We start from the raw sequence: 22,206 nt of genomic DNA on the forward strand, positions 1-22,206 counted from the left end.
GATAATGCTTTTATTGGAATGGCAGGATACTAGCCCCATTTTCTAATTACCCTAAAGAGAAGCAGCCTCACTCTGGAGTGCTGAAGAGTCAGCAACTAACCAAAGACATTTGACTGAGAATTGTGCTTGGTCTAAAACAGGTCACTAAAAGTGCAGGGGCAGACTACAGCCCCCTGTGAATTACAAAGAGGGCTTAACGTGACTCAGGAAGAATCAAGATGGTAATGCTGCTGTTGGCATGTGATTTATCCCGACCAGAATTTCGCTTGTGGCATCACATTTTTTCCCTAGTACAATATGCCATCGCCTGAGCTTCTGTAATATCTCATCACCAGAGGCAGAAGGTCTCACAGAGCAGTGCTATCACACCCTGTCCCCCCAAACCCCGAGGGCTCAGTGATTCAGCACTGACCCAGAGGGAGCAGGACCACAGACTGAGCCACTTTGTGTCATTTCTCTTTGCCTTGCAAAGTCTCCCATCCAAGGGGTGACACAGACCAACCTGTCAAGCTAATGAGGGCTGACAAGATCCCAACCTGAGAAGAATAAAACCTACAGAACAATAGATGCTTACCCTGGTTCTCTTCAGCTCCAACCAGCACACGAATCTTTTGCTTTAGCAGCTGATGAGATATATAACAAATTGTAGAGACACTGAGTCACTCAGGCACACTTAGTTCTGTTTCTCCTTACTCCTTTCTCCAAACCTCCAGCTTCTGTTGGTGTGTCCATGGCTCAGTCTCCATCAACCTCCATCAAACATTGATATAAACCAGGAAAAGCCCATGTCCCTGGGGGGGCAGGGAAATGTCTAATTGCAGTCCATAATTAATGTCCAACACTTGGTTAAATAACAGCCAATCTTAAGGAAAGCATGGATGAAGGCTGTGTCCAGATATTTTTTTGCATAGCACCAGTTTCCTCGAAATCTTGGATGTTCTCTGTGCAGGTTTCTCAGCTCAGACTGTACAGAGCAGTCTCCCCACAGTCCTACTGCCTTTCCACACTGGGCACAGGAAAAGAAAGGCTGAAGCACTGGCAGTTCTTGTGCCTGAAGTTTAGAGTTGCTACCCCAAAGGTCTGGACTCCTGGGAGAGAGGAGCAATTTTTGGATGTACCCTTTAGTGACCAGGTGAGGACACAGGTGCTGCTGGCAGGTCATCATGTGTTGCTACATTAGAGGCACACTCAGGAAGAAGCACAAGAACTTCTGTTCCCAAAGCAGAAGGAACTGGTAATAAATTGGAAATCCAAATTTTTTCCAGCTGTGGAGGTATATAGCTGAGAGTGGCCTCTGCAGAATGGCACAGAGGAGGACAGGGACCCCTGGGCCAAACCCACCTGCCACTGGCTAAAGCAGGAGCAGGAAGAGGCCTGGGGCTGGAAAAAGGGGAAGCTCTACACTTATGGGCAAGGAGAAGCAGGGAGTCCCTCCCCTCCCATGTCTGTGGCTGTGTTTTTGGCCTAGCAAAAAGGCTAAGTTGCCTCTGATGAAGCTGTGATGGAAAACTAATCCTCTCCAACAATAGCCCAGTGCTAAGAAACATTTGTGGATCTGGGCAGGAGAGAAAGCAAGGACCTCTTCTAAGGGCATTTGTTTCTCCATCAGTCTTTTGTGGTGTCTTTCCCTCACCCACCTCCTTCCCTGCTTGGTTATTCCAGCATTAGTTTGCACAGGCTGTTTGCAGAGACAGAACAACAACAGAGGTCTGCTTGGAAAGCCAGCAGAAACCTCTTAGCTTGAGACCAGAAATGTGCAGAATCCCCAAAGAACAAAAATGTTTGAACTTGCCTCCCCAAAAGTGTTGTATTCATTGACTTGCAAGCAGGGGGAACAGCCATAGTAATTTAACCTAGGGAAGAGTGCCAACAACTTATTTAATTGCAGAGTTTGTGCCAACAACCCCACAATACAACTATTAATACAAGTCTGCAGTACAAGACTAATTCTGCTAACCTTTTGCTGTTGCCTTTTAGTCAGGTCAGTGGCTGCATCCCTTCTGTGCTGACACTATTCAACAAACACTGGCAACTGCTTTTAAGTAAACACCAAATGGAGCAGGGCAGGAGGGAGAGGAGAGGGACCATTGAGAAAATGAAGATTCCTCCCAAGACCCCACCCCTCGCTGTCCAAATGTTTCACATTTCTTTCTCCGTCTCAAGCCCCTCTCTTGAAAGTGGGGATGTGTCTTGCCATGTATTTGCCCCTGGAAAACAGCCAGATCTTTGGTCTGGATTCCATCAGCTCATTTCCCAGTTTCTATGAGACTGCATTTGAGAAATGTGGGTCTATCTCAGTCCACTGGCAAGACTAGTCATCAATCAACATACGAAAACATGAGGTCTGACACTGGGGACCAATCCACTTTTCTAAATGCAGAATTCCTTTAAAGAACGTGTATTTTTACAGAAAAATTCAAAAAGAAAGCAATAATGGATGTTGCACTACTGCAAGTTTCCACGGGCACGATTATTCCAGCAATTATGTGCCACTGTAAACACCTTAAAATCCAGTATCAAACGATGGATAAATCTCAAGCAACATCATTCTCCCTGCTGCATTTGCAGACTCACTCCTGCTTCACTCTTCTCCCTTCCTCACGTTTGGGTTTTATACTTGTATCTCGTGACTGTATCATAACTATAAATTCCAACCACCTGGGAGCAGATTTCTTTATTACACTCATAAAGAGCATTCAAGGGCCTGTAGCTTTTACCTTTATCCTGCTGCCACTACCATGATAGATAAAATAAATCCTGCTCACAAGCTCAACAGAAAACCAAGGTAAAATCTTCCATGCAGCTACAGTGAACACTCCTCAGGAGCTCAGTAGTTCTCCAGAGGATTGGGAAATTTCCAGCCCCTGCTGATCCTAGGAACCAATTCCCCAGCTCACAAATGTCACGTTTAGGAAACGCCCCGCTCCCGAGAGCGGCTGTTAAACGCCGGTATGTGCTGGATCTCTGGTGGCCGGGGCTGGAACCACGGGAGGGGCGGATGCGGCCAGGCCGGGGCTGCACAATGTGTGACTGAGCCCCGCTACAAGAGCCAGCCACGGCATTTGTCAGCCCAACTGCCCATTCCGCCGGGCCTCGGAAAATCCCATTCTTGCCCGAGAATGGGGAATGGCTTTCAGCCTGGCAGATTAGCTGGTGAGTCTGTGGGAACTGCAAAACGCTGCACCTGCCTGAAAAATGGCACCAGCTCAGCACAAGACGTTTCCAGAGGGGAAAGTTAATATATGGGAGGAATGCACATAAATCCTGTTATTTCTTAATGGGATTTGGGAGCTTATTTCTCACCCCATGCTTTGAAATGTATCCCACAGCCTATTCTATTAATGAATTTAAGCACAGTGATTTTCTTATCAGCAGGAATCATTCTTCACTGAGGTTTGATATTTTTTTTGTGGAATTTTTTAATGCAAGTGTGAAAAATTAATATTATGCTTGAATACCAGTTAGGATGTTAACAAGCTGTGTCCTGGATAAGCTGCTCTTGTTCTGCTCCTGATGTTCTTTTCCTAATTTCAGTTGACCAAGAAATGTGGAATCATTTATTTGTTGGGGGGTTTTTTTATGATCTAGGCAGTGGCTGGCTAAAAATGCAAAGACGAGAACTCTATTTCCAGTTCAGCTGTGTGAATGAGTGGACACCAAATTTCTCTTATTTCAAACAAGCAACATTTGTAAAATTTTTTTCCACCTCTCAGGTGTACTCAGTTGGTACTGATGGGTACCAACATCTTTCAGAGTTTCCTGGCACTGCCTTGGATGCTCTCTCTGCTGCCACTGGATGGGGATTCAGTCAAAGTTTTGGAAACAAACAAATGAGTTACAGAAATTTTCTGCCTTAACAGTCTATTTTCAAAGGCCTCTGGACATTGTTCCTTTGACTGCCAGTGTTCGTTGGAAAGCAAATTACAGTTCACCTCATTTTCACTTTCACAGATCCTTCCCATTTCCGACTAGTTCAGAGAATATCCTGAGCTGGAAGGGACTCATAAGGATCAAGTCCAACTCCTGTGTCTGCACAAGATCACTCTGAGAATCCCACCATGTGCCTGAGAGCATTTTCCAAGCACTCCTTGTGCTCTGGCAGGCTTGGGATCCAAGGCCACTGCCCTGGGGAGCCTGTTCAGTGCCTGACCACCCTCTGGGTGAAGAACCTTTTCCTAATATTCCCAAACATCTCCTGACACAGCTCCAGCTGTTCCCTGGGATCCTGTCACTGGTAGAATATTTCCCATGCAATAGACCTATGCTGGATTCATGCTTCACAATTTTGAGCTTCCTCAAAAGCTCCTGAAGGCAAACACCAATGAAATTTGAGATGAGATTAGCTCAGCTCCAGTTCTATTATCAGTTATGGACTTTCTTCCTATGCCTTGGGCTCCCAAGAACTGTGGGAAAGGTTGAAAGTAGTGGACCCTTTGACAAGCAAACATCTATTGTGTACACATCCTGAGTTAAAGAGTGCATTCTCTGGGTCTCATTTTAGGATCAGTTTTTAAACCTCAACTCCAGCTGTACCTGCCACAGCCAAGGGAACAAGGGTATGTGGCATTTTTCTGTCTAATCTTTCATGTAAGCTAAAGCCAGGGCAGGGTTTATGAAGGCTTCATTTCTTGACCCTAAGGATTACATGTTATGTTTCATCACCATGGGATTCCTCTCTGTCCTGAGAAGAAAATATTTCTTCTATCTTTCTGTGACTTTGAGGGACTATGCTGCTGTGGCAGCAATGAGGGGTGGAGACCTGATCTTTCAGAGCAGCTGTCTGTGGGGATTTAGGCCAAAACTTCACAGCTTGGGCTGACCTCTGCTAAGGAGCAAACTCTAAAGCATGACTGGACAACCAGACACCAATCCCTGGCAGATGCCATCCCCACCCCTCCTCAGCACAGAGAAATCCTTTTTTCACCATTTCCTTCCATGGGCACGTTCATAACTGAATTGTCTGTGGCCCTTGGGAATCATAGCTTGGGACAAGCAAGGTATTCCCTGTAGCCAGGCTCCCTGTGATGGATCAGGGCACAGCTGGCACTGCCCCCTCAGCAGTGTGGAAGCTGCTCCTGACCCTGCTGGAGCAGCAGCAGTGCCCACCAGGCCGTGCTCACATCAGGCACCGGGTTTGCCTGCGGCTGCTCATTCAGTGCTGTGCTAGGGAACAGAGGTCTTTTTGTGCTGGAGAACGCCGGCAGCCTAAAGGAGGGGCGGACAATAGAAGCCTTTTCATGCAGCAACTCCCTCGCTTTAAGAAAAGGTAGGGATCCTGTCCCTTGTGCTGGCATCAGCAGTCTTTGGAGAGGCCCTAATTCGAGCCCTGAGAAGCCAGGAGGAGCGGTGAGGAACTGCCTCCTGTTTCCTCAAACAATTACAGCAGCAGCCAGTCCAGCATCCAGATTCCCTCGAAACCTGGGATCACACATCTGCCCTGTGCACTGCCTGCCACAAGAGTCACATGTGCCAGCAGACCTCTCACCATCACCAGCCCACTTGCAGAATACTGGAAGATCAAGGGTGAGAAGGGGTGCTTTTTTCAACATTAACAACACAGGCCCCAAGCTATTCTTCAGCAGTAAGGAGAAAAATCAAGCACATATAGACAGGAAATGTTCAAAGAAAAAATGAAAATAAATTTTTAAAAAATCACAGAAGATGTCACTGTACCTCTGGCTCAGTGTCATGTCCTAATGCCCAGGCCAGCAAGTCTCTCATGACTCTGCCAGCTTCAGAGAAGCCTCCCTAAGGTGAGCATGGGCCATGGGTTTTGTGCCTGCAGCCCTACAAAAAAGGTCTGCCACTTGTCACACCAAGGGATACAGGGAATGCATGCAAAGAAACTTTGCCTGTCAGTGCATCAGGTAATTTTGTTTTGTTTATGGGACTCTGGCCATTCCAGCAGGAAAGCTACGAGCTCTGGGTGCTGGGAGAATGCTGATTCCCAGTGTTTGGAGCAGAGACAAGGTTAAGTGCCTGTGGACCAGCTGGGTACAGAAGGGCCTTCTGAGTTCTGTTTTGTCGTGAATGGTGGAACAATTCTCATTGCACGTCACTAAGTGCTCCAGGAGCTCTCTCAACCAAAAAATACCAGAGAAGTAGCACAGGCAGGGGAGCCCTGTGAAGGCAGCCAGGTCCAGCTCCTGCAAGCACTGACTGCTGTTCATTGCATCAGCATTTGGATCAGGCTCCAGACAAGGTTTAAACACCTTACACGAATTCCGGATTATTTCTCAGGCTCTGTCCCAAACTATTCCCATTATTATTAAACTTTTATTGCTTCCTACATCCCTGCTGAGAGGTAAACCTCAGAGTTTGTGTCATGCTTTTGGCATGAGGTCCCTGCAAACGACCTGCCCTTTTGAGTGAAGGGAACCCATGAACTCCAGCACAGCATGTGAAAAGTGTTCCCACACAGCCACGGTCCCAGGGAGAACGCTTTGGATGCTTTAATTCCTAGGCAAGAGAAACAACTCCTTTGTTAGCATTGTCAACACTGAGCTCAAAATAAAAGGGCATTTCAGAGGCCTACAACAGCCAGAACTGTTCCAAAGGTTTGTGTAGAGAGGAGAAACACACCACAGAAATACCTCTCCTGGCTCCAAAACGGTTGAGACTGATTCACATTAATTACCTTAGGTTAAAAATTCTTAGAGAAAATTGAGAGGGAATGAAACCTTCTGTTACCAGTTTGCCTTTACTGCCTATAACAGTCAGGGCTTTCAGTTTTGCATTTTTTGATCTTGCAGCTAAGGGTGAGCCAAAAAAGTAATTTGGAAATAGAAATCTGGGTTTTCTTCTGCATATTATCATGATTTTGAGGCCACAGAATATTGGATTCTAATTAAACACTTGGCATCACCTGCAATCACTTTGGCATTTGTTACAGAAGTTCTATTTCCAGATGAAGAAACCACTTGTTTAATGAAATTTCCACTGCAAGCAAATCTCCCCAAATCGGGCCAAAATTGCAGGCTTCTAAATTGCTAAACAGGTATAATAAAAAATCAGAAATTCAACTGTAGGATCCAAGGTCTGGAAACAGAGGAGTGGAGGTCACTTCAGGGAATCTGACTCGTACTGATTTTGAAGCCTTAGTGACACAGGGAGGCCACTGAGTTACTTTTTAAGCACAAATGTGTTGAAACACGAAAAACAAAACAAGCAACTGCCCTGTCTTTTTAAAAAGGAAAGTAATTAAAACCTTGAGAACCTTCTTGCCAAAGGACTATATGACAACATGTCATTGACCACATTTCATACCAAAGAATCAATGTAAAAGGGAAAATACACCGTGTCCATTTGCCTCTTTTTGGGCACTGTCCCACTGCTACCCAGGGACATCCAGGTGCTCCTTTAGGTACCAAATAACTTGTTCTCATTTGGAAGGCAATACTGCAAAGATACACTAAAATACACTAAAGCTCTGGTAGCTGGCTCTCTAAACCAGCACCTTCTGCCAGCTGACAATCCAGCCCTGCTTTTTGCACTTATTCTCCCAAAGTGGCTTCCCTCACTTTTGGGGAAATTCTTGGCATGTTACCTGTGGAGGAACGTGTCTTTGCCAAGGGCTGCCCTGGGCTGCCACAACCAGTCTTTGTGCATGTGGGCCTTTTGTAAATTCACTCCTGTTGGTTTTGAACTTCCATTACAGCCTGTGGTCTGTAGCTGAGACACATCACTACTCTGGGTCCCCAGCAGTTCCTGAGGGCTACTGTATTCACACAGATCTGTTATCCCTCTGCCATTCCATAACAATACATCACTGTTACTTTGTTTTAAGTCATGTTGCAAGCTGTCACGGGCACCAGCTTAGATATTTGCTGAAATGTCCACTTTTATTTACTCTAAGGCCATTTAGCATCACTCTGTCAGTGCAAATAGACAGGTAAGTAGACATAAATGTAATTATTTGCCAATAGGACAGGGAGCCAAAACAGAAAATAAAACTTCTTAATTATGAAAAAACAGAAATTAAAAACTGACATCCACATTTTCTAGTATTTATATGTAGTATTATTTAGATCTGTTGTTGGATCATTCCCAGTGCCTGCATCTTTAATGGTCCCTCTTAACCTAAAACTTTCTGTGATTCTCCAAGCACTCTTGTACAGAATTAAACCTGTAACATAATTCATCATTTCCCAACAGTTCCTCATTACCTCACAGTACGCTCAGGCGAGGAATACTGAATTAACTAAATGACTAATATGCAATTAATTCTGAAGAGCACATAGTGAATTGAAGCACCAGAGGAATTTCTCAGTTGAAACTGGAAACCAGGAAACGAGAGCTGCCTGAATTCCAGAAAGCAGAGCTTTCACATGCAGCCATTCTCCAGCTTTGCATCACCCATGCATGAGCAAAACACTGAAATGCTGACGCTGATAGCACAAACCAAGCAGGGACTACAAGGAGAAAAAAGGGAAAACCCAACCAAAAATGAAACCCAGCACATTTTTGCAGTGTTGTTTCAGCAAAGGCAGGCACAAGTCATGCAGCTCCCAGTGGCACTATGCACGCTCCAGGAATGTTTTACATTAAGGGGCCTGGTTGTTGTGGAAACCAAATCCCATAGATTAATTAATGTTCAGCAGCCACAGCCATCTTCCATCCTCTCTGTCCCCCTGCCCCCAATTAAAAAAAAAAAAAAAGAAAAAAGAAAAAAAAAAGGAAAAAAAAGGGGAGTGTGATTTTTACATCACAGAAGAATGTCATAGCAAAAAGAAAAAGAAACTTTCCTCACAATGGCAGAACACTGAAGAGCCTGTGTTAGTCCCAAGTGTTTATAAAATAAAATTTATAACACCATTTCAGCGAGGCTGCTTTTGCTGTCTGTGGCTATGCCAAACTGCCTCCAAGAAGGTCCTGCAAGAAAGATGATGGTGTGAAATCTCTAAAATCCCTTTATGATAAAAGGACTGTAATAGGACCCCTTTTTTTGCTTTGAACATATAAATGTAGTAATCACAGCTAATTTACTTCAGTGACTGACAGTCCTCATGTGAATGTGTTTGCACAGGGAGCTGCAAGGGGATTTGATATTGCAAAGGATTTGAACAACATCGATTCTGAATATCAGCATTTTCTTTTATCTGCTGCTGGTTCTGATCCATGGAATTCCCCACGTACATCCCAGTTTGCAGGAGGGAGTAAGACTGGGCATAAGTCTCTCTGTGCATTGGTAGCTTGACATATATGCTATAAATACAGAATGCACCAGATTGATGACACAGGACAAATGTGGTTAGGACCCACTAGAGGTGAAATTTCAGAATTACCTACATCTTATTGTCAGAACAGTTTTAGGGTCACAGGTCAAACATATTTCAGATATTCAAAGATTTAAGGTGATGCTTTTGAAAATCTGTGGTCTTCAGCACCTGCATCTTGAGGTACCTGGTAACAGATTGGTTCTGATGAGAACAAGGAATTCCTTCTCCCATTTTTCCCCCTCAAAATATCTTTGTGAGCTATGCTACTGTTGAAAATACCCCATCATTAAATAATAAAAATCTTGAAGGCACCCATGATTCACAGGTATTTAGTAAGGAGGGTGAGCAAACCACTAGCACAGCACAGTATATACACTTACCAAACAGGTGCAGGTGGCTCCTGCACTGTGTCACACACACACTCCTAATTAGCCAACGTTCCACCGGGTGACTGAAAGCATTCACTTTGTTGTACCTGAGGAGTGCTGGGGATGGATTGCTGACCATGTTCAGATATGCCACGACTTCACAATACAAGATCACTTCACCAGAGTCCCCTACTCCCTCCCAGTCATAGCAGTGAAATAAACACAGCCAATTTTCTGCAAGCTCCTGAGCAAAGCTGCTGACTTCAACATGTGTTCAGCACTTAAAACCCAAGGCAAACACAACGACACTTATAACATTTCAGTGTGACTTGAGTCGGGCGCCACTCGCACCCTGTTTGCACGGCATAGAAAATGAGCAAAGTACCTTTGAGATGATTAATGGCTGTCCGTGCTCCAGCCCGCCCTTCAGCGTGAATCCCCATGGAGCCCCTCCGTGCAGCAGTGCCTCCAGGTAGATGTATCTTCCCTTGTGCGTGATGCTGCACTCTGACGGCGATATGCTGCTGTTAATGTTGTCTAGCATCCTCATCTGTCCTAATCACATACTCAGGCAAACCAAAACCCACTCAGGCAGTCACAGAGAGACCAGGTTGGAAATCAAAGTCCCCAGAAGCCCACCACAAGTCATCCCTGAATAGGAGAAACGAGAAGAGCCCGAGGTGGAAAGTTCTGCTTCAGAGCCGGAGTCCAAGGTGATGGGTTAAAAACAGCCCCATCAACATTTCACCACGCTGCTTCTCCCTCAGGATTTTCGTTTCAGCACTCAGCTCTCCCCATTCCCAGGCACTCTGGGCATGAGAGAAATCTTTGTCAAGTTTTCTCTTCCTGCCTTCAGCAGATCAAAGCTGTGGTTTTCAAGACGGGGGCAAAAAAAGAAAAAAAGAAAAAAAAAAAAAGAAAAATAAAAAGTTTATGGATTTAAAAGCCCCTGGCCAGTAAATTGCCAAAATCCAAACGAATGCTTCATTTGTGATTGATTATCAGTCTTTTCTTCCTTTCTGCCTGCGATTTACCATTACAATGGCCTTTTTGCCTCAGCCCACTGCACTAAAAGAATGGAAGCGTCTTCTCCCTCTCAGCTCTCAGTTACTCTGTTCGCTTACTTCACAATTTTCTGACTTGTCAAAAAAAAAAAAAAAAAAAGCTGGGGGAGGAGGAGAGAGCAAGTCCATTCCTAAAACCCTTTAGAGGGGTTTAAAATGTGAAATAACTCCATACTTATTGGATTAAAGAGTGAAAAAAAAGCTACTGGGAAAACTGGAGAAGCAGGTGAAATGAATCCTCTGGGAAAAACGTTAAGGCGAGAGCTGAACTCTTTTCATTTTCGGTGCTCTCCCCGATGAGCTGCCAGAGCTGCAGCAGCTACTGCTGCTCTCAGGGAGGGTGAGGAAGTGAGGGGGGGAGAGAGAGAGAGAGGGAGAGAGAGATGGATTAAGGGAAGTGAGGCAGTGCTGCCCAATTGTGCACATCAAGCACGCAATTATAAAATGCAGTGTGCAAAAGCTGGGGCTCACCCTTTTATTATGCCCCCGGAAACCACCATCTTTCTATTGTCCTTGCCAAGGAATTGTAACAATCCCAACTGCCAGTTGCTGAAAACACAATGGACCTGTTCCAAACCAGCTCAGTGGAGCACTGCTAATAATTCTGCTCTCATAAAGCACTTTTCCTCTGCATGGAGCATACCAGCTTCCCAGGACATATTTCTTTTCCCCATTTACATTGCCAGAAAAGCCTAGTGCTTTCCCAGTAAATGGAATAAGAAAAGACACCACAAACTCTAGATACTTTATTACTGTAATGTACTATAGTTTCCTACTATAGTACATGTGATGTGTGCACATCTTCTCTTCCTTACGTGCACGAAGACGTAGGGACTTGGCTCATCACTTACCGTATGTCCCAGCATGTGTCACTGAAGGTGTGCAAAACCTTGCCTGATTTTTAATTGGATCCAAAGGGGGCAATAGGGAGAGGAGACCAGAGCCCACTGCCCTTCCTGTTGGCAGAGCTGAGGAAACACACAGTAGTGTCTCTGTCTCTAAGGCACCCATAGCTTTTGACCTCACCGTGCCTGGGATGTGCATTATTTCTCCTTTAGGTTTTGCAAGCTCTCAGAGCCTTGTGTTAACAAAATCTTAATGAGTGTGGGGGAAAAGTTTTGGAGCTGGGACTCTAAACCCAGGGATCTTTGCATTTGTTTGTGCCACCTCATTCCCATTCCGTTCTCTTTAAGATGTTGCAGGTTCCCAGAGCCTTCTATTTGCCTCATGTGTTCCAGGTTTCATTCCCAACAGCCATGGAGACAAATACAGGAAAGAGGCCCCTCGCTTTATTTTTCATGGTAGATGATTCCTCAATCCTTGCTTATACTGAGCTTTCCCTCCTCAGCTTCCCTCCCAGGGGCTGAGTTTTCATTAGCCTCACATCCTGGTCAGGCTCACGGATTCCTATTATCCAGAACTCAGCCTGTAGTCGGCCTCAAATCAGATTTGTGAGGTTTTACACTCCTAATGTTTCAGTGTGACAACCCTCACTCCAAGCCTCCACAAAGAGCAATTCATTTCCACGCTCTGCACAGCCCTTCCAGGGACGGGCAAAGGCTCTGGGAGCTCTCCTGGGGCCGGGCCTCCTCCTCTCCACAGCCAGCAGGGCTAGGTAAGGCTGTGTAAGGACACACCAGGCCTGTGCACAGGCCGAGGCACTTCTCTGGATTACATCCATTTCCCATTCAAAACGTTTGTCACCACACCTGTCTGCAGACACCACATGGCCAGTGAGTGCTGGATTTCTTATGGGGCCTGCTGAATATGATGATTAAAAGTTATCAACAGATTTCTGAAAGACATTTTTACTTCTCCTCCAGCACTGTGGTTCATTTCAAGTGCTGCATCCAACATAATTTTTGTCAAAACCTCCATCAAAATTGTCACCATTGCATGCAAAGAACTTTCTCCTCTTACCACGTCCAGATCTGCTATTTTTTCATCCTGCTAATCCAGCTCTAAAAACGTCACATTCAGGCGCTCCCACGTATTGGAGACTCACAACCAGCTAAGGAAAAGGGTTTGATCCATCACCCCAACAGGGATGCCTTATTCCACACAGGAGTGTCTCTCAGGACAGAGCTGAGATACTCCTTGATGGGATGCAATGAAAAAATACCTGGGCTCAGAAAAGTGCTTTCCACACAGAACAATGTATGTGAGGTTTTGCACAGTTTTGGTGTAAAGGAAAATAAATTTGGAAAGTCATGCAAGAGCCCTTTCCCCCATCGAGCACTACACTGCTAAAGCAGGAAAAATTACCACTGATTTCACTTTTCAGAGGTCCCAATCAAACCCAGTATTTATCATCAATCAAGGCAGCTGGCAACTGCTCTGTCTTTTCCTAAATTCCTTCAAATATTCCACGTTTCTTTTGCAAATGAAGTTCACCGGAGCAATACTGCCCCCGTCTGCTGAAACCAGAAATTGTCACAGTTTAAGCCGATCGATTTACGTGCTAACATTTCCTTAACATTTACTACACTTTCAAAAATGAAGCAGCATCTGACCTGAGTGTTCAGAGTGCCTGATCTAGTCAAAGACAGGAAATTCAGCTCATTTTGTACACACTTGTTACTGCCCTTTTGGCAGGAGAAATAAACACAAAGCTTAGTAGATTTAAACTGCTGCTTAGTTCTATCCTGTAAATTGGGAGGAAGCAGATTCACCGTTTGTCTCTAAAGAGAAGTTTTGTGAAATAATGAGGGTCCTCCTACCTTTCACAGACAGTGACTTGCTGATGGCCATACAGGAAGCATGAAAAGGCTGAGAAAGAAGTGCTCCTTTTCCCGTGGTCCCTGGTTTTATCCCTGAAGAACTTCTCTTTTCCTTCCAGACAGGGCTCTGTGTAAGCTGAGGAGCGTCAGGAATTTTAAATAATGGACATCCTTCAGGCACCAGTGGGCCCAGCTTCTTCCTCTCCCCAGGAGTCCCGAAGCCATTCACCTAAATCTGCAGTAGGATGGAACAAAACACAAGTGTCAAAAGACACAGCTCTCCTGGATCAGCCCAGGAACCCTTCAGGAATGAATAATTCCCTCCTGGGATAGAAATTCCCCTGGAAGTTCATTATATAAAAAAATCAGGAACAAATAAATAAAAAATATGGCTTTTCTATACTTACCTCCAGTCAACTGGGGCTGACTGTAACATATCTGTCTCCTTAGCTCTGGAAAATGTCAGTCTGGTATCTAAAAGAAGAAATAACAGGAGGGAAAACATGTTGAGGCTCTGCATGGTACCAAAGGAATTGCAATCGTCAACTAATGTTCAAAAGGTGTTTCCAGAGGAAAATTCCTAGGGCTACACAGGGAACCTCCACTCAGATTCCCAGTTGGATTTGAGTTCATCTTCCTTCCAAATCACAGAATAAGCTTGTTTGTCTGGATAGGCCTGAGGTAAAAAAATGAAAAATCTGACAGTGAAAGGAAAGAACAAAGCTGAAAAACAGAAGTAACCTGTGAAATCAATGAATCCACATCCTTCTGGTGTTGGGAAAGGCACTTGTCTTTGAAGTCTGAAAGGAAAGCATTTTCTTTGGAGAATAGGAAAGAGATTCTCCATTTCATATTGCCTCTGGCACAGAATTGCTGTGGGTTGCTCAGTTCCTCAAAGCGAACTGAAAAGCAACAAGCCAAGGTGAGGAATGGATCCATCCCTCCGAGGAGAGCACAAGTGGTGCCACAACTGAAGGATGTGATTCCAGGGCATTTGAACTCAGAAGTGGAGGTTTTCCCTCTGCATCTGAATTTTCATCTATCTGATGTCACTACTCTGCTGAAAACAGAGCTCAAATCGGGAACCAGGAATCCAAAAGAGTCATCACAGTACCACATCACAACAATACAACATTCCCACCCCAAATAAGATGATTACTGAACAGTCCAAGCCACTATCAGAGCCTTTAACCCACTCTGAAGTGGCTGGTGGGTATGGCCCAGGTATCTGGGCTGCCATAAATCACTCCAATCCCATCCTCTGAAGCTCTATTCCCTCCCTGTACAGCTCGCTGTCCTCTCTCTGGAAAAAATGTGTTATTTTAAACACAAGCAGTTTATATTTGCATCTCGATAACTTTTCAGAGGTATTCCCAAATAGGAGGAAAGTTACACAGGAATTTGATCCTAAGAGAGTTATTCTGTTTCAAGAGTGACAAAGGCTGCTGGGTGCTGCAGACCTGGACTCCCAGAAAACACGGGATAAAAAAAAGCACCTGCAGCCAAGACAGGGGGGTGTTCTGCAGAAAAATCACCTTGCCAGGATCTCGATTGGGAAAAGATATTAATTTTCCCGCTGAAGCCAGGCTTCGAATGACACTTGGGAGAGAAATCAAGCCCTCGATAGGGCGTTTATTGGCTCTCCCTCATGCACATGATCGGCTCCTAAGGGAGGAGCTTGTTCCCAAGGCTACCGAGTTAGGCAGAGGGGCTGGAGGAAGGAGCAGGTGGCTCTCAGCAGAGTTTGGGAAGGTGAATTGCCAGCCCGCAGCACGGAAAAAACAGGAGTGAAAGTGGGGTGATGAGTGCCCCCCTTCTTTCCCAGCCCCACGGTAAAGAGCAAAACCTCAGTGCCCTGTCCAAAATCCCAGAGAAACAAAGGCCAGCACGGCCTGCCAGGGGTAGGTGCTGGCCCCCTCCCAGGTGAGTTCTCATGCTTTGTTAACACCTGGGACTGTTGGAGCATTAAAATCTCCCTTGAGGATATCGTAGAGCTACAGGATATTGTAGGGTATTTTATTTACCTAAACACTCATTTGCCTCTTATCCCTGTGGATAAGAAAAATCTTTTTACTGCTGCAATAAAAGTCCTTTCCTCGAGCTGTTTTCCACTTGGGATTGCAGTGAAGCAAGGAGAATGGAGACCAGAGGTCTGTTTGCAGTTGGTTAGTTGTTATTTCTCTGTAGTAGTCCACATATGACCACTTTTCTCCTTTTGTCTATATTTCAGCACTAGGTGGTTGGTTTTTTCTCTTGTAAGTGAAAAGGATGTGGTACCCTTGAGGAATGGTTATGTGAATTTCATACTAGTAAGACATTTAAATAACTCAACATACCTGTCTGTTTCTCGAGTTTTCTCAGACTCAATCTCTCCAGCTGAGGATTTTGTTTTGGGCCCATTTCATACACCTGCTCCTGGAAACTTGTATCAAGGTGGTCTTTTGAATAACCTGAAACGAGGGACAGCCTATGGACACCTGTGTGTTCTGTTCTTTCCTGAAATCGAGATCCAAAATGGCACAGTCAGACCCGTAATTTCCTGTGATCGCCTCTTGACTCTGCATCCCTCCCTCACTTGAAAATACCAGGGAACACAGAATGTTGTCCTCTCTGGCGAGATTGGTGTAAAAATAAAAATATAAATATACCCGTTTTTATTAATGAACTGGAATGAGGGCAAGATGCCTTGGAATATTTTGGTTTTGACCCTCTGGGCCTTTCTTTAGCGGGAGAACACTCACCCCGACTTCTGCCTTCAGTCAGTTCACGGTCACCCCTCCAAAATGTGCCACCTTACTGGCCAAATATCACATGGAAAACGATCCAGGCCCTTCCCCTATGCCCCTGAGAGGATTTCTACCTGCAGCCTCAAGCACGGCATCGCGAAACCACCTGGGCCGCCCGACCACAAAATGGAGGCCCCGCCGTGAGGGGGCAGCCGCCATGTTGGGGCTGAGGGGCTCGGCGCCGCAATTCCCGCTGGAGCGGGCGGGCGAGTCTGGCAGGAGCAGGCGGCGGGGCTGGGCTCGGGATGGCTCCTTCCCGAGGAGGAGCAGGACAGAGGAGCATGGCGGGTGTCCTCAGGGCGGGCCGTGTGGGCAGCAGCAGTGCCCTGCGGAGCTGCGAGCGCGGTGCCATGGAGCGCTGAGGGCACGCAGCTGCCCGGCCGCCCCTCACGGCCCGCGGCGGGAAGGCGGGAAAGCGACGGGACCAGTCCCGCTGCAGGCAAGGCGGCTCCTGCAGCTCCATGGGAGCCCTGAGGGGATTTTCTCCTCTGCTCGCCTTTCTGGCCCCTCACGGCGGTGCTGGGGGCCCAAAGGCTCCGCTTTTCTCCGCGGTGTGCCCACAGAAAGCGCCCACGGCGCGGCCGTGGCAGGTTTGCTGAAGGCCTTAAGCTAACCAGACATGGCGGGTGCTGCCGGAGCCGCCTCTGGGCTGCGGTGGGGCCACAAGTGCTCCCGAGGACGAGGAACACAGGAAAAATCCATGTAAACGAAACAAGAAACATGTCAGTATCATCTGATTTAAAACTGCCGCTGAGTAACAAATTTGTCTCTTTCCTTTTCCTTCTTGTCTCTTTCCTTCTCCTTCTTGTCTCTTTCCTCGTCGTCTCCTCTTTCTCATCTCCTTTTCTCTCTTTGTTCTTTTCCTCTTCTTTTCCCTCTTCGTTTTTCTCTGCTGTCTGCATCTGGGTTTGTCTTGACAAAACAAACCAGGAGGTTTGGAAAAGGAGATAAACTCACCTCCCCTTAAATACCTTTAAGTCCTCCTGCAGTTTTAAAATTAGATGGGTAGAATTAAATTTTTTACATCAAGTTGACTCTTAGTAGATTAAAAAATAAATACATATCTTTTTCTTCACAGGTGCTGTTCCAATGAACGGGAATACCCAGGAATTAAGGTATTACAAAGGATTCATTTGCTATTAGAAAATTCATGTCCCTGCTACGTCATTGTATTTTTCCCCCCAGAAGGGAGTGCTTGAATTTAGTGATTTTTATATAATGTTGTGTATCTAATATTTGAAAGTTTCTCCCACAAAAGGGTCATCAATGAGTTTCAAAATTGATGGCAAATTGGCATTTTACTTATTGACTCACTCACGCTGACACCACACCCTCAGGAATGGAGCAAATAATCCATTGCCTGATCAATTCTAATAAAATAACCCAGTGTGAATGGGCTCAGGTTTGCTTCCTTTTGTGCTCAAGGTTTTATATAACCAAAACCTCCTCTTATTCTCCAGTTTCTCTCAGAAAGGTGGAGATGTGCAGAAGAGGCTGCATGAACCGAGTTGAAATTTGGGGCAGGTTCTTAAATGTGGGTGAGTCCTTGTCACTGCTGGGTCTTTGGGCAGTTTCACCAGCATTATTTTGAGCAGCCTCTTTTTAATTTAGGTCATGTCTTGAGTATTTTGTTGGTTTAGTTTGGTTGTTTGCTTTTTCTCCTTTAGACCACTGAGGTGTGTGAGCAACAGGAAGTGTGTTCAAGTCTGATTGGCAGAGCAAGCTGGTGGAAATGCAGTTGGAAAGAGGTGCACTTCAGGACAGCAGGTATGAAGGCTGAGACAGATGTAATATCTGTGAGCTTTGAGAGGCACAGCAGGCCTCCTCAGGGAGCAGCTTCCCTCCAGGAATAACACTACAGCAACATCAAATGAAGTACCCATTCTCCTTTTTTAAAAAAATTCATAAAGCATATCCAAACAATTTTGTGTATTCCACAGAGAAATCCTTTGTGATGATGATGGTATTTGGGGTGGGGTGACTAGGGGCTAGCAAACAATGTTTTTGTTTTCAATAATTCTTCCATTAAGATGTTTATTTGCTCATGACTTTCTGCTGCTTTTCCCTTCCATGCTGGCAATCTCCTGGTTTATTTACTGCCACAAAAATTCTGTTTTGGAATACTCTCTGCACCTTACTTTTTCAAGTGTCACTTAAGAGGACTCGTGGAATTTGTTGAGACACCAGTTCCACCATTAAAATAAAAAAAACCTGAAAGTAATTTTGGTGATGAAATCAGCTTTTCCTTGCTGGTTTCACTGTGAGTTTTGTCCATGTTTGAGATGTCCTAATTTTGCCACGCCATCCACTTGAGTTATACAGTAACTTCTTCAAAGTAAAAAATATCCATACCTTGATACTTAATAACAGAACACAGAAATGACTACATTTCTGACAAGTGAAATAAGTTACTATTTGCCGGGATGAAATTGTAGCCAGTGCTGTCTTTCGGGAGGAGGATTGAGCAGCTAAGAAATGAGCGCGAGGTGGCAGCACTGCCTCGTGAAGCTGACAGTGCCTGCAGCTTGCAAGCAGCGTCCAGAGCCTGGTGGAGACACAATATTAAGCCTGGGCTTTGATTAGAGTGTAGGAAATGTTAAGAGGAACCTTAATTTGAGAGAAAGCTTATGCTGCTCCTACACTCCACTCTCTGCCCTATTCTTTTGGTTTCTCAGAGCTTTTTGCTTGCATGAAGCACTGGTTGCACACACTGTGAACTGAAAAGGGGAAAAAAACAGAAACCCCACACACCCACTCAATACAGAGGAGACACAAAACATCCATGAAGTGTTAGGCAGGCCGAGAATGAGGAGGCTGGGGCTGTTTCTCCTTTGATGGTTCTTGCAGTTTCTAGTTTCTCCACCTCAAACTTCCCCTAGAAAACAAGCAAGAACCCCAAATTTGGTGCATCCACATGGAGTCTGTCACCTGGAATCCACAGTTTGTCAGCTCTGTTCCCAGTTAGGAGAAGTGAAAAGGATCTATGGAAACAAGGCGTGTATGGATTTGCCTGTTAGCATTGGTGCCAGGGAAAGCAAATGTGTGGAGATCTGGAATGTTCCAGAGACAAGAGGAAAGTCTTTTGATGAAGGATTGCTTCAGAAAAACTGTCTGGATAATAGGATAAATTACATTATCTTAAGCTTTGCCCCTAAGAGTATTTAATAGCCTTGTAGACTGGTCCATCATCTCATACACAGGCAGAAGTTGCCTCCTTGCAGAGAAAGTGAACACTACTTGGTACAAAACCTGTTTTTCTGGAGACTTCTGAATGTAGCCATGATGAAGGAATAGTCCTCTGTGAAAAAAGATATTTTTCCTCCCAAAGTGTTATTTTACCATTCCAATCAGCATTTATCTTATAAATAAGGGACTTCTGAAAAGCTCTGTATCAGGGTGGAAACCAAATTACTCTCCAGAACCTCAGTTAACTCTGAAATGGAACTGAGCTTAATCACTAAAAGAAGACAACACAATTATGATTACACCCAGGCAATAACTGCTGGGCCAAAACATTTGTGCTTCTTTCAAGTAGGACCTAGAAGAAAACTAGAAGAAATCAAATGTACTGTTTAAATAGGATACTTTGAGATAATTCTTCATGAATATTTGCCTTTTTCTAGGTCCAAGATCTTGAGAAGCAGTTGCACCTAGGTCTTTCTGAGACAGCAGAAGCTCAGACAGACCAGGCATGGACAGAAATCTGGAAATCTAAATGACCAGATTCATCTATTGTTGGTAAAAACAAGTGATAGCATTGAAAAAACTTGCTTTCTACAAGCCTCTCCTTACTTCTGGTGTTCAGACTTGCACCTTGCTTTGTTTCCCCTTCTAATTAACTTGGAGGATTATTTATAAGTAGAAATTTGAATTAGCTGTGAAAGGCCCGAGGGCCTTTGCCAATAGCAATGAGGGACATTCAGAATTAAGACTTAACTTTGATATAAATTTAAAGCCACAGAAACCTATGCAAATCATATAAAGATGCTGAGCTACCTCCACTTTAACCTCTCAGTTTAGATTCCTCTGTTAAGGAGCCTTGGTCCCTTAACACATATTTTGCAAGACTTATCCAATATTCTAGCAGTAAACAACAGCAGAAGTCATGTTTAGCAGAAATGCCCATTGGTAATTCTGTTTTGGCCACACTTTAAATTCATATTGTTGAAATTAGTAGCTGTGAAATGTGTATGTCAGTGGTTATAACATTATTTACATTTTAAATTATCATTAAGAGAACAAAAAAAATCCTAAATTTATTTAGGAGATGACTTTAATTTCTCATAGACTGAACTTGACTTAAAAAGAGAGGAGAAGAAGTGATTTGAGATCAGAACACAGATAGCAGCATCCCCATGGAGCAGCTCAGGAGGCAGCTGGACAACAGAAACATGCAGAGCATGGAAAAGGCACTGAAGGGAATGAGGATGGAGTGCCAGGTTGGTGGTTTTGACTCTAAACCTCCAAAATTGCTTTTTGTACATTTCCAGAGAGTTTAATGCCACCACATCGACCAAACAAATTGTTGAATGTGTTTTTTTTCAGCTCTGAGCATGTCTGTAGGAGTGGTTAATAAGTTAAAGGCCTTCATAATGCTTTACTTCATGCAGCTTTACATAAAAACATCATGAAGTTTGTGGTTATCAACCAGTGAGTGCTGTGTCAGAAATCCTTCTGATAAAGTACTAACTGCCTTTACACTCCCCTGTTTTCCAAGCTTCAGCCCCTCAAAAATGAGCTGTAATTAGATAACCTTCTTTGCATTATGAATAAAGATACAGGTGATTCCTTTATTTTCTACCAAATCATAGGCTTGAGCTAACTCAGACATATTTTCTCAATCCATTATTTTTTTGTTGAAAATGTTCCCACCAGGAAGTTCACTCTTTTCTTCTGTTTGTGCTTTGCACTATTACCAGTTTCTGAATCACAGTACTTTGTGCTTTGTGCATATTGCTGCTTGCAGGGATTAAATCAGTAATAAATTATTCATATAATTGTTTTTTCCCCTAACTTCACAGAGCAGCCAGTCGAGTTTTTTCACTTTAGCCTTAAGTGCTCTGAATTTTGTATTAACATTGCCAGTTGATTAACTTCTTTTTGCATCAGTTTAACATTTTTCATTTCCTGTGTTTACAAAACTAATATTCTATTTAGTTAATAAATGGAGAAAGAGGAGCAAGAGCATCCTGACCTAATTTTTCTGCTCAACTCAGGTGTTGAAGATGTACTACAGAAAACCAGGAATGTGTCAGGACATTCAAAAGGTGGAAATGAACAAATCTCTTGGTTGATCCTTGTGTTGTTACTCTTCATGTGCTGATAGTGTTCTGAAGAATGTTGAGCAATGCCTCTGGAATTCTAACAGCACTCAGTTAGTAGGGCAGAGGAGGATAATATTGTAATATTGTAACACTACCACTAGCCATGAATAATTGTCTGGTGAAAAGCAGCTGCCAAAAGGCTGGAGTGAGCTGGAATGACCTGGGTGAGATGAGTGTCCACGCCAGAACAGAACCAGAAATGCCAAGTGTTACTGAGAAGCAGCAGACAGGCAGCACCCAGAATTCCCAGCTGAGGACACTGGTTATTTCTCAGACAAGAAGTACAGGATGTGGTAGTCCCATGCAGGTCAGCATCTTCAGATGAAAAACCACTCCAGACAGGGAATTCCATCCTCGTTTGAGTGCACCAGGGGGGCTGCTACAAGAGAATGGAAATCATGTTGATATACTACACCTGGTAAGGCTAATTATTCTTTAAAGCCATCAGATCCAATTCTGCTGCACCCTCTTGGCCTGCATTAGCAATTTTCACACAACTCATTGTTCTGTTTCGCTCTGGTTTTCTTTCTTGCCCCAAACTGGGGATTTAAGTAGTGGTGTGCACACATCTTTGTGGTTATTTGATGTAATTATGTATATCACAGGCAATTGTTTTTTATGTAAGCAGAGTGCAAAGGATGAGAAAGAAGACAGAATATGTGAAATGGAGGCCAGGCTGAGCAAGCTGGAGCTGGAAAGGTTTCAGCTGCTTAGCACATGCACTGG

General features: G+C 44.4%; 1 protein-coding gene and 1 long non-coding RNA gene across 4 annotated transcripts in view; one reads left to right on the forward strand and one right to left on the reverse strand.

The window, feature by feature from the left end:
- Positions 1-10,953, reverse strand: part of SHROOM3 (shroom family member 3) — a 109,449-nt gene extending 98,496 nt beyond the window's left edge. For all 3 annotated transcript variants that reach the window (XM_088164326.1, XM_014884878.2, XM_014884877.2), the window contains exon 1: positions 9,972-10,953. In XM_088164326.1, coding sequence (XP_088020452.1) covers positions 9,972-10,136 — 165 coding nt within the window. In that variant the 5' untranslated portion in view covers positions 10,137-10,953. The remainder of the gene's footprint in view (positions 1-9,971) is intronic.
- Positions 10,954-15,083: 4,130 nt separating this feature from the next.
- On the forward strand, positions 15,084-20,979 carry LOC148224109 (uncharacterized). Its single transcript, XR_015803587.1, has 6 exons — positions 15,084-15,293; positions 17,235-17,271; positions 17,617-17,694; positions 17,824-17,923; positions 19,780-19,894; positions 20,444-20,979. It is a non-coding gene; the product is annotated as an uncharacterized LOC148224109 (long non-coding RNA).
- Positions 20,980-22,206: the final 1,227 nt, after the last annotated feature.

Source organism: Sturnus vulgaris, chromosome 4, assembly GCF_052056855.1.
Source record: "Sturnus vulgaris isolate bStuVul1 chromosome 4, bStuVul1.hap1, whole genome shotgun sequence".
Lineage (NCBI taxonomy): Eukaryota > Metazoa > Chordata > Aves > Passeriformes > Sturnidae > Sturnus > Sturnus vulgaris.